The sequence below is a fragment of the Atheta coriaria genome, unplaced genomic scaffold (genome assembly GCF_025399875.1).
Source record: "Atheta coriaria isolate IRGN ID8LTWV9N9 unplaced genomic scaffold, Caltech_Dcor_3.1 hic_scaffold_7_pilon, whole genome shotgun sequence".
Lineage (NCBI taxonomy): Eukaryota > Metazoa > Arthropoda > Insecta > Coleoptera > Staphylinidae > Dalotia > Dalotia coriaria.
The window spans coordinates 5,437,589-5,450,820 of record NW_027045449.1 but is presented as its reverse complement, the minus strand read 5'-3'; the positions used below and the strand labels follow the sequence as shown (position 1 = coordinate 5,450,820).

General features: G+C 40.3%; 1 protein-coding gene across 1 annotated transcript in view; it reads left to right on the top strand.

Moving 5' to 3' along the window:
• Positions 1–13,232, top strand: part of LOC135796337 (neuroligin-4, X-linked-like) — a 95,317-nt gene that overhangs the window by 48,159 nt on the left and 33,926 nt on the right. Inside the window, exon 2 of the mRNA XM_065308323.1 lies at positions 11,915–12,522. Within this exon, the coding sequence (XP_065164395.1) occupies positions 12,066–12,522 (457 nt within the window). The 5' untranslated portion in view covers positions 11,915–12,065. The remainder of the gene's footprint in view (positions 1–11,914; positions 12,523–13,232) is intronic.

Genomic DNA, 13,232 nt, shown 5'->3' with positions numbered 1-13,232 from the left:
CGGAATAAAATAAAAGCTTTGTAATTTTTATTTAATTTTTTGTTTGTATATTTATCAAGTTCTTGTTATTCCAGTGTATAATATATTTGTTTTTCTTTCGGATGGAAATAATAACAAGCAAAACTCGTAAATAAATTGGATTCTATTTATTTGTATTTTCTTTATTTTCTTCGTTTTTATTTGTCATTTTAAAAGCTTTTCTTCGAGTTTTTCTTGTGCGAATTTCGGGTGATATTGAGGTACATCTGTTGTTTGTCAAAACGTTATGGTAATACGTTCGATAATACGCCGGTTTATGCACAGGACGCGCCGCGCCGTCTCCGCCAGTGTGTGATTTCGTGCGGCGGCTTGTAATATTTAAAAAGGTGGTGGCAACCAGGCGTAAAGGCTCCCGAGGTCGTAAAATTTTACGAGATACACCAAAGTTTCCCTCAACGCGCCGAAAGGTTTGCCGATTTTTTCTCTTCTTGGGGCGTGCGCCACTTTCGACGCGTACTTTCAGTTTTTATCGACTTTTTACCGAGCGTGTTTGCACTGTTGAAACAAAACAAATCACTATCGACGGTCGGCGATAAAGCTGAATAAACAAAATTTAGTAGAGTATTCGAATTTATTCTGATTTTTTACTGCCAACGCATTTAAACTACAGATTTAGCTTTTGCGGTTAAAAATAATAATTTTGGTAAAATTAAATGTAAAAATATTAAAGTCTAGTATAAGTTGAAGTTGATAGTAGGTACAAACAAACTAGCATCGTAGCATCTCGTGTTTAATACGAATTACGCTCTTCTTCGCAACACCGCTCATTATGCCGCACTTTTCCGTGTTCCGTTGTACTTTCTACGCCCTTCATTGTTTCGGCGCATTGTCTTCGTGCATTGTATTTGCTTCGCGCCTATAAGTCAGGCGTGCATTGTGCGATTGTTCCTCACTTGCGCGACGCGCCGTTCTGCCATTGTTGTATTATTCCTGCAGCCTTCGCGAGTCCACGCGAATGCATCTACCACGTCTTCTCACCCTCCGATTGCCGACCGACGACAATTAAAGCGCTATTCGTCTAATCAACCCGAGCACCAACTCTCACCTCACAACAGAAACAAGTTACCCGTGCGCCATCTGGTAATAGAAAAGCATAGCACGGAACTAGTGAAGGGAGTAGTCGAAAGGTATGTGACCAACGTTGCAACAATAGCACCACTGGTGCCTAGCGTGCGTTCAAGGCGCAGCAGCGCAGGGAAGACGCACGTTCATTCGCTTCAGCGATTAGGAACAATACGCTTAATTAAATTAACCCTCAAGTTCGGACGTCGGTACACGCTGCATTGCCAGAGCTTAAGTTTAAACTTGGACGCGGAGAATTGCGGGCAAAAACACCGCAGTCGGCATTCTCTTAACTCGATGCAATACGTTTGGGACTGGTAACTGGAAGGACACATTTACACCAATTTACAACAACTTATAGACACTTTTAGAAACAATTTTATCAGGTAACTATAGTGCTACAATTCGCACAAAACAATGAAATGAAATTATACGTTAAATTAATTTAAATTTCTGAACTCATAATTGTTTGCAGTGCTTGTTGTCCAATGTAGTTTTGTTCTGGGTTTTTATCATGGCCGATTTACGAAATTTGTGGTTTTCAAAAACTTCGACGCTGCAAAGGATTATTAAAACTTTAATGGGAACATTTGCTTTCCGGCTGGGGGTTGGCATGGCCGGTGCAACAAAGCGCGAAAGCAAATACAGACGAAACGGCACACATAAACTGCAAACTGCGCCCCGTGTGCAACGTGTAAGGGCACAGGACGAAATCGTCTCGCTGCAAAAAGTGTTAACATCATAAGCTGCGAAAGCACATGGACGTGTTGCGGAAGCTATGAAAATGCAAAAATGTTAGTTTTCGACGCTTTCGTTTGGGGCGCGTCACAGTCAAAGCCAACAAACGAAATTAAAAACTTTCTCACTCAAAAGTTAACGAACAACGCTGATATTACAAAATGTAAACGTAACTTATTATAGTATTCGCCAGTATTTATGAACAAATACGCTAAATAGGTAGAAATATTCTGTAATAATAACAGAGACATTATTTGACAATTAATTATACTCGATTAAATTTTATTTATGCCTATAAACGCATGATTTAGAATATATAAAACAAAGTTGTGTTAGTTACAACATTTATAACTCAAGAACGACTGAACAGATTTTGATGATCTATGATTTGTTGGATTCGTCTTTGCCCCAATTCGCAGAATAATTATTTAAATATCAAAAATATTGATATGTCATAGTTATATCATTATCATTCCTGAGTTTTTAAACAAAATTACAAATTTTATTGATGAAATCAACACATTCTAGGTCTGAAATATGAAATTAAAATTTGTTTCTTAAAAAATGCCATAAAATATAAAAAAATGTTTCCTCGATATTTTCCGGTCAACAAATTCAAAAAAAAAAATGACCTCAAAGCTTAAAGCTTTGAGCTTAAACGTGAAATAGAATATTTAAAAAAGTCTGGAAGAAATCAAATGAAAAGTTTAACGCGATTTATGTCAAGAAATTACCAATGCATTGCTTTTTGCTCCCATTGGAGAGTTTTTGCCAGCGTCTCCATCGCTTTTTCCTTGCATTTGTGTGTTCGAAGGCTGAAGCATTCGATTTCCACACCCGACCAGTTCTGGCGACGAAGGGTGAAGCCTCGCCGTCGAGTTTCTTTACCGGCCTCGTAGTTATAGAAAAGTTTCGCAAAATTATTAGCGAGTTTTCCGCGCGAACGCATGGCATGCGGAGGCGGCCACGAAAAGTGCGGACGTTTATGTAATTTATGTATTAGAAAAGTTGAAAGTTGAAATCAAATCAGATTTGATTTGCAGTTATAGAAAGCAAGCTCACAAATAGGACATACGATTAAAATCAAGTAAAAATATTACCAATGTGCAAAGAAAAAAAATTGCAAAAAGAAAAAATTATGCTTCTTTGATGTCGAGGCGATGATTTAATAGGTTTAATAACGTTGTAAGCTCCACCCTGTCGGCGGTGGCGACATATCCATTAGAAATACCTTCGCCAGGTGCGCGCCAGAATCGCGCACATTAATTGGAAAAGCAAACACACGGAGAGTGACTTAATTTTCAATTAGCGCGCTGCACAGCACGAAGACACCTCGCCAACGAGATTCCCACACACACACATTGTGATATGATTAAACGAGAAAGAAGAAGCAACGCACACACAAACGAAAATCCATAGACAATAGAAAATTAATTACGGACTATAATACTGAAAATATAGATAAAACAAGATACACTTTATAAAAGTAAACTAGTTTTTAATTTTCTGCGGGATTTTTGTATTTTTTTAAGCATTTCGTATCATTTCCTTCAATTTTCTTTAACTCCTAGGGTTAATATTTGTTCTGCATCATCGTGACGCTTCCTCTTTCCTGTTTCCTTTCGTTTTAATGCAACGTTTTCCTTTATTCCCCAGCGTGTTTCTTCATCTGCGTGCAGGTTTTCTAAGCAAACTTTACGTTATTCAAAGAATCGCGCGTAAATTGTGACTTTCGGCGCATGGTTTGTGGCTTCCTTCGTGATTTCGTCTGTTTTCTTTCTTCCTTTCACGTTTTGTATGCAGTTTTAGCTTCTAGTATGCTTCCCGCTTCTATTTCCGCTTCTTTTTTCGCTTTCTGTTGGTTTTGTTCGTGCGGCTGTTCCCTGTGGTGAAAAGGAACGCGTGCCCTTGAGGTTACTTCCTCTTCTTCGCCGTGTCCACATCCGTTTTTGCATCTTGCGGTTTTTGTTCTCCGGCGAATTAAACTCTCAAGAGATGGCTCGTAATTCGTGAACGCTCTGGGAGTTGGCAAAAAACGTAAATCAAGGCTGTTGGGCTGGGAAACTGCGTGCAATTTTTCACTGTGCGGTGAAACCTTCTTGATTGCTGCCAGTATATCACCCTACAACAAGTTGTAAAATATTCAAAAACTTGCTAAATTAACTCCAAAAGCAATTTTATTATCAAAAAATTCTATTTTTGGAATTTTTGCTCCAAAAGACAAAAATATACTTTATAGTATACTAAAACCCTCAAGCAAGACACAAATAATTGGCCACATCACAGCAGGACCTTGCTCAGAGGATAATTGAAGGATAATTATCGACTAACGACCATCCAAGCGAACCAAACTAGCGACATACGCAAGGAATCAAAGCAAATTACAATTTAGCAACAACTTGTGTTGTTAACGAACGTAGTCACGTGAAAACTTCACCTCAACCTTCTCTACCACCTTTGGAATCAGACACGAATCCAATTAAAATTAAATTACAGTTAGTTCTTCACGCCCGAAGATTTTCAACACTATTTGTTCGAATTTTACTCTTGTTTTTTTTTTCATCTCACATACTAGATGTTTAATTATTGTGGCTAATACCCACAGCGGGTTGGAAATTGAAAATTGATTGAAATTTATGAACGAAGCGGAAAGCTATCGCTCTTTACGTCATACCACCCACCACCATCGCCCAGTACCTCTTGACGGTTCTCCAAGCAAGAACTCATAACAACTCTGGAGCTCATCTCGCCGTCGGACTCATCGTCTAGCGTTTCGGATCGTACGTTTTCCCTTCAACTCACCGATCAGCTTCGGAGTTTTAGAGTTTGAAATTCGAGCGTGCGGCGTCGAGTGCGTTTTCTCTCGGCGGCGAGTAAATCATCTTTCGCGCATCGTGAGTGAGCTCAAGCTTCTTCGGCTTAGAAGCACTCGGCATGCGACCGAAGGGAAGATAAATCATCATGGTTTGCGAATATATAATGAGCGCACACCGCAAACAAGAATTGCTAGACGAAATTGGTGCGTTCCACGAATTCCCCGCAAGTCTAGTTAAACACAACCGGTTTTGAGCGAATGATAAACATATCTAATTATAATTCTATATAGAACACATAGTGCCATCTATATTTAAACAAATTAATTAAATATCGTCGTTTTGGGTTGAAATCATGTGGATTTACGATTATGTCGTGCACAAGTTTTGTGATCCGTTGTGCTGTGCAGGGTGGAGAAGAAACTTTAATCGTTATAGTCTGGCTGGCTTGACGCAAAGTATATCTCTACTTCACGCCCTCGCGAGTTTATTGCCCCGGCCGCGTCGGTTCACCTGGCGCCGCGCGTGAAATTTATGATTATTGCACTTTCTACGCGAAAGGGGAAATCCGCACGCTTCAAACTACAAAACCTCTCAATACTTAAACAAAAAATTATCACTTTTGATGTAATGATGTAATTTAGAACATCCATAACAACGAATTTTAATAGCTCCAACGACATCGCAAAAGATGTTGCGTTCCATTACAACGTAATGGAATAATAAAGGAAATTAGACGTAAATAAATCATGCGTTAAGGGTTGTAAACGCCAAACGCCCTCACAAAATGAATTAAAAACATTTCTCTTTCGCCATTTACGCGTGGTCCAATGTTTTATGTGAGTGAATTTTTTTTCGCAATGCTATTCAATGAATAATTGATAAACTTTGCGCGTTCGACACGGTGCCGTTTTGGGCCGTTCACACCGACGCATGACACCAACGTTCTTTTTGACTCATTTATAACTTGGAAACGCGCCGGCGTAATTCGATTAATTAGCAAATTTATAAATTACTGTCGTGCACCTGCCGCGCGCGCGCGTAAACACAGTGCGAGGGTAAAAATTCACGCGACGCATTCGCAATAATCTCGTGCAGCTGTGACGCATTCGGGTGCTCCATTACCGTCCCCCCAAAACGTAATTAATTAATTAATTTTTATCTCGACGCACGTACCGGGAAATAATCGTTAAACATGCGGTTTGCAAAAAAAAGTGAATACGACCGTAATTACAGCGTAATTTTTCTAATTTATTAGCTTTGCGATAACACTTTTTTCAGAATTTATCGAAACCGTAAAATAAAACATTTTATTGCCTAGGCAGTAAATATTATTTCATTTTTTTTTTTTTTTGGTAAAAAATGAAACAACAGTTGAAAAAAACATTTTTTTTTTTTCAAACAGAAAATTGCGCTGTGGTGTCGTAAAATTTTGATGACAATCCGACATGTATGAGAAGTATAAATATATATGAGAAAGTATTTTCATTACTGGTACGTTCGTTGGTTGATAATAAAAATTTCGAATGCGTTTGTGCCACTCCCAACCGCCTATCAAACACCATCAGCGAACGTAAAATGAGGTAAAACCATTTTAACCGTCAATTTTACTGCTTTCTCGTAATTTATGGACTAAAAATTGCTTGGAAGCCGCAGAAATCAGATTATTCGTTCATCAAAAATATAAAACTTGTCTAGGTGTATAAAAAGTGTTTTATTAAATTTAAAAAAGCCAAAAAAAAATTAATGGTAAAAAAAGCAATTCATCACTCCTAGTTGTACAATGTGACAAATTTACAGATAATTGACATCATCATCGCCATCAGCATCAAAGCGCCTCCCTTCAAACAAATATTCAATTAAATTACAAAAGACAAACACCCCCGTCAGCGCTCGACGCTAACGAACATGAACACGAGTGTGCGCCTTCGGCGCTCCTTTCTGCAGGTGGCGCTGACGATGGCGATGGAAAAAAGACGAGACGTAATTGAACGTGCGATGCCGTAAATTGAAATTGATTTACTCGAACACGACACGTCGATGATTTATTCAATGCGAAATTTGAAATTTTCGAAATTCGCGACGTCGAACGATTAAGCCATCAACGCGCTGTGGGAAGATCCAAGGATAAGAAAATGGAGGGGGGCGGTTGAAAGCTAAAACTGCGGTATTAAAGTCAGGTGCAGGGTGATGGAACGAAACGGGCGTCAAAAGTTTGCGTAAACAATTTGCGACAGGGAGGGGGAGATAGAAGACCGGATGATGAAGGCAGGGTGCAAGCAGGAAAAAGATAACGTAATGAGACGAGGCATCAGCTCGGCGTATTAAAAAATCTTAAGTAAAATTTAAGTGGACGTTGAAAATGTGATTATTGCAAAAAATTTAAACGGTATTAAGTGATTTTCTACTTTTTGCACTTTGGAGAATTTTTATTATGCGGAAAAAAGTGAAAATAAAGTTTTAAAGTTATCTATTCACGTCCGCCGGATATAAAATAGACGAAACAGATGTCTTCAGTTTTTGCGCATTGTGCTGGTTATCCTTGATGCCCTTAAACTCCGACAGTCTTCCAGATCCTTTAGATTACTCAAGCGCTGCATCGTTTATCACACCTGCAGCATATTTCGCGCATTTACATGAAAACTCTACCAAAACCTAAAGCGTCAAGATCGTAAACACTGAAAACAGGGTTACCAAATGTTAAATATAATAATTTTAGTTATTTTTATGTAAATATTGTACCTGTATAAATTGCAGATTTATTTATGTGAGTTTAATACTTGAAAATTTAATATTTATTTGTTTATTTGTGTTTGGCGGTTGGTAACCCTACGGATATGATGTGACGTGATGTGTTTCCATGGTCTTCCCGTATCACCTACGGCTGTATACGTTCGCCGGGAATATCTTGTGTTTTCTGGAGGAAAAACTCCGTAACTTCCGCAAACAAGTTGAAAACTTTGCCGATGGCGCAAATTCTCGACCAGAGTCACGTTCGCGTTTTATTTCCGTGGGACGCATGCGGCGATTCTTGCCTCTGCGACGGCGACGCTTATTTGCAAATGTTCAGAGTTGTTACTTTACATTTTTCTCGGGGCGTGCGAGTATTTCGCGCGGTTTTGAACTCTCAACTTGAAAATAGTACAAAAAGCCGGAAACAACAAGCGTAAAAAAAGTTTAGAAACGTGTTTATGTATAAAGACGACTGGATTTGCCATTGCAAGCCGCACCTGGTTGCAAAAACAACAAATCGTTTGTTTTATTGCTTTTTGTTTTGTGTTTTTTGTACTTTTAACTTTTTTTCTATTTAAAGATAAAATAAATTTCGCACAGGCTCAAATACTTGTTCACAAATTAGAACGGCCATTTTCTTCCGTTTTATTCTCTCTGGGGTTAGGTGTGGAGGCGTCGCTGGTGGTGATGTAGTCTAGGTTGAGGTTAGATCGCTGCGAAATGGAAGGCAATTTCCAAAGCACCACGATATTGAATTGTAGCGCGGCGAGTGCTTTGCAATAAAGTTAATTGGAACATCTTTTTCCCGGTACTTTCTTTTTTTGCTTCCTCGCCAGCTATTTTCCCTTGCTGGCTGATTTCTTCCTTTTGCGGTTTACCACAACATCAGAGCAGGCCAGCAACCCAACATTCGCATTATTCACTTCTTCGTACGGCCTCTTTTGTGGCAATTCTTATTTTTTCTTTCATTTAAGGCCTTTTTAAAGAGATTTTTTCTTGTAAATATTTGTTTTGATGTTTTTAACCTTAGTATAAATAATAAATTAATTAAAATACTTTAATATTAATTAAATTCATTAATTTCATGCAAAATAACTTTAGTAACATCCTGTGTGAACTATTTTATTGATGCCAAATACCAGGCTCGATTGCCGAGAGACCTGGAAACGGCAGAGAGCAAAAAAGCGGGAACGCAACCGGAAATAAATGAAACAGGTAATGCCATAAATCGGCGTAAGAGACTGTTATGGGATACATAAAAACCTCGCTCGCGCACGCCGAGAAGAAGCCAGCTCCGTCGAATTGCCACTAAACATTGACAGCTAACGCCAATAGCGTTACGCCATTCCCTAGTCAGCTTCGGAACCGACAGAGATCCAGCCCTAGTTACATAAAAGTAGAGAATAAAACCATGAAACCAGCAAAGCATGTTTTATACATTATACATTATCGTCCGAAAGTACAACCACACACGAGCAAGCAAAGTCAAAGAAATGTTAATTTTATTACGCTATCTATAAACTAATAGCTCACTATATATTCGTAAAAATCGAATTTTAACTATTTTGATTTTTGTTTAGGTATTTCTATTTTTTAGATGGTATTACATTCGGTACAAGTCCTTGCACTACTCCTCGGCGTAAAGGATGCGTAGAATCATAAATTCCATGTGAATTATTTATTCCTTCCTCGCTCTGTGCAGCTTTCAGCCCCGGCGAAGTATACGCGGTTGCTTGGATTCGGGTGTGCTTGCTTGGTTGCCTCGCTTGTCGACGACAGATCCGAGATCCGTCCGCGTTGCTAGGGTTGCGAGTCGACGCTCATTTTTTTCTTCTTCTCTTTTTTCCAACGTTCTCAGCGTCGGCATCGTTGCGAACGTTTCTTCCGCTTCTTCCGTTTACTTTTTGCTTGCATCTGCGAGCTAAATTTGTCGGAGCTTTCTCTGTCTGCCGTTCATTTTCGTGCTACTCCGCGGGTGCATTATGCAACCCACAATGCAATGCAACGCGTGAATGATGGCCGACGGCATGAGGCGTGAGTTGAATGGCCTCGTTTTGTCTCGATGCAAATGACGCAACAACTCACAACAACAACAAACAACAACAACAACAACATATATAACAAATAGCAAGTCTGACGTTGAGGTAGACGGACAGCAGTAACCGGAACATTACATTACTTCATGTACTCGTAGACGGCTTTTAGTGTTATGTGGGTTGCCTACATTCACTATCAATCTATTTCATTTTATTCGAAACACCTTGGGCATTCTTGATGCTTGTTTGCATTGCATTTGCCATTTCTACTCGCCCCAAACACTTAAATTTGCAATGCAGTACTGCCCGGACTAAAAATTCAAATTCAAATTCAAATCCAAATGCATTCAAGAGTAATAAAATAAAAAGGATAGTGTATCGATGCAGAGCAACGCTATACAATCAAACATGAGCAATACCAGTACAGAAGTTACGACTAGGCAACCATATATACACAGAGTTCTCTTACACGCCTCGTTTCTCGATAGCTCTCGTTAGTTCTCACTCGTATTGCCATCGCGCCAGAGTAGTAAATTTTCTATACCGGTGATAAATTTAAGTGACGGCACGTTGCAACGCTTGAGCGTTTGAAAAACGGCCCAGCGACCGGAAGCGTCAAGTTTAAAGCGCGGTCCAAAGGAGCGCGTTGAAACGTTGAATCATTGAAACGTGCAAACGTTGAAATGTAAAGCACAGGGAATAATTTCGAATGTTTCAAAAGCGCATTCAGCATTCACCGTTCGAAGGCGCTTTGAACGACTTCCTCTATGTTGGCATGTTGGTGCGTTGCAGTGGCAAAAACAAATAAAAACGATAATGGCCCTTTTTCCATTTTAAATGTGTAATGTTTTTAGTTTCATAGCAGTAAAGTACCATCGATAAATCAATAGCGGTACACTTTTTTTGTGAATGCATAAAATCTATGAATATGTAAAACTTAGAAAATAGGTTATGTCGAGCACGTACGCAAGGTACGCAAGAAGAAAATAGTTCATCGATGTTATCGCTAGAGGTCGTTTAAGGCGCTTTGTGCTTTTGTGCGTCGTTGGTGCTATTGTGTGCGCGACACGCACGTTTACACTATTTCTTTTTTTTTTCTCTCTCTTCCTCTCGGGGTGGCGTTTTTCCACGCGGAAAGCTTTGTGTCACCTTCTTGTGGTAGTGGGGGCACACACACCCTCCATTTCTATTGAATTCCATTACAGTTGCCAGCGTTTTACGCGCGCACTTTTTCGAGCTGCCGCCATTGAAATGCAAAATGCAAATGTGTGTCACTGGAACTGGATGACTGACGAACGCGAGGACGGGCACGAGGGTGACGTTATTATGTTTAAACCTGAGGTGAGAGTGTGTGGAGGACAATGCAGACAAAGAGGCGAATGTGTAACATGTGCTGGGTTTTCATTCCGCTTCGTACGACACCTTACATCACGCTGTCAAGCGAGAAACATCAGTTCAGCACCGCCATTTAGAATAAAGTGAAAAAGTATGCACTTCTTTGAATTACAATGATGCGGGTGCGTTATTCATTCGAAAACACGATTTAAATTTTATGTTAATAATAATTTTATGTTTTAAATTTATTTTTTTATAATTTAGGACACACTGTAAGTATGTAAATCTTGATCGTTGGAATTTTAGTATTCAGATCAAGATCGGAAGCTCACAAGATCGGAAAACATCGAAAACACCCACTTTTCCGAGTCTCATTGTGCATAACTTTCCAGACATCTGTTGTACACCACTCGTCTCTGTCATCCTGCTGCAAACCCTAAAAGTCAGGTAGTGAATCGCTAAAGGTGACCTCGGTTGGGTGGCGTGGGTTCGACTGCGACGTCAAGTTAAACTAAACTTTCTCATGGCAGAAAATGAAGGATGGGGTGCTTGCTTAAAAGGATCGGTTCAGAGGATGAAACATTGGGTATGAGATATGAGGGATGAAGGGCAAACAACTTGAATTGTAGATTATGTCGAAACATACCCAATGTGCTGATTTTCAAAGTTAAATTTCATTTTTTTTTAAATAATTACACAACAAAACAGAATTTTAAAAAGTTTGGAAGAAATATAGAAAAATGTGTTTCTTTTGTTTGTTTCTGTGACTTTATCTTTCACTTTCCGCATTATTTTTGGCAATTTTCGCTTTCGCCCGCAGCTGGATGCGAGTTGACGAGCGACGCAGAGTTCTGAAACTGCGTGGGTTGGAAACGGGCGGACGAATGAAATATATGTTGATAACTATTTCCAAGCGATGTGGCATCGTCGCGCGTGATAAATCGCCGAAATATGTTTCATAACTATTTTCACTGGAACCAAGCGCCAGAAAGCAATTTTTGCAGCCAGGGCCGACGTAGATGCGCGACAATAACGACGACAAATTCCATCTGAAAGTAAAAGTGATAAATCTACACTGTGACTTGCACAATTGTCACATTTGCAAACTAGTTAAATTAAACTTGAACCCAAATTAAACAATACATTTCTTTGTTTTAGATCTGATGGGTGTCGCTACAAGTCCCGCGAGAGTTCTGGTGACGAGGTGACCTCTCGTGGGCAAAGCGAGCGCACACGGACATTTTCCGAGGAGTGATGACAGCACGAGCACCGACAACCGCGCCCTACGCTGCACATCGAGTCGCACGACATGCCTCGCCTGCGATGCCAGCGCCACCGCATTAACCACCAGGCGCTCTTTTCGCTGCTTTTCCTAACCTTAAAACTGGTCGGCATCGCTCACTGCGGACCGCGTTATAGTTCACGTATAGTCGAGATTCAATCGGGCGCTATTCGAGGTGTAATACTAGAGTTAAACTCGCGTCACCTCGAGCCAGTGGAAGCGTTTCGTGGTGTGCCGTATGCTGCGCCACCTGTGGGCCCACTACGCTACCGACCGCCGCAGGCACCACTTCCGTGGCCAGGCACTCGACTCGCAGACACTTTTGGTGCAGTGTGTCCACAACGCTTTCCTGACGTGAGCAACAGAACATCAGCTTTGCAGTTTATGCCTAAGGGACGTTATCATCACTTGAAGAAACTTACGCCATTGCTAGTGAATCAAAGTGAAGATTGCTTATTTCTAAATATCTACGTACCAGGAAGTGGTAAGTAGTAACAATAATGATTTATACACATAAAACAAAGTGAGGTTAGTTACAGTCAGTTTATAACTGAAGAACGGCGAGTCAGATTTTGATCATTTATGATTTACTATAAACTACGGGGGCAAAGTGGCTGGCATAAGCTAGCAATATAATAAAATCATTTATTTCCCACTGGTAATTTTTGTGCACAAATCGTTTCAATCACAATCTTCTACTTTCGCGATAATCCAGAACAAAGACACATATAGACCTAATTTACAACGGGAGTTTTGCGTCAAACTATTAACACGTCTCTGTTAGGACACTTAATGGCGTCCCCCGCCTGGCAGCCTTGAATCATTGTACATCCTCTGCGCCTTCTCCTGATCTGACACCTGGCAAGATGGCATTTGCTTGACAGGTTCCGGAAACGGATTTGCCAATCGCGAGCTCTTCAACGGCATTGTCAAACTCCTATAGGTTTTCGATGCCGCAAACTGCCTCTGTTGTTGTGTGGTCTGCGGCTGGCTAGCGTTGTTTAGGCGAGTGAGATCAGTGGACGGATTGTAGAATTCCGGCATACGACTGGGTTGTGTCTGCGGACGCAATGCACCGTCATGTAAATTCTGGGGGTCCTTACAAGTTGCTCTATCTTTTGCCATTTGATACGGTTGTGTGGTATTGCACATGCCATTTTGATCGCTTGCTGTGGTGTTAGCATTGGCGCATGC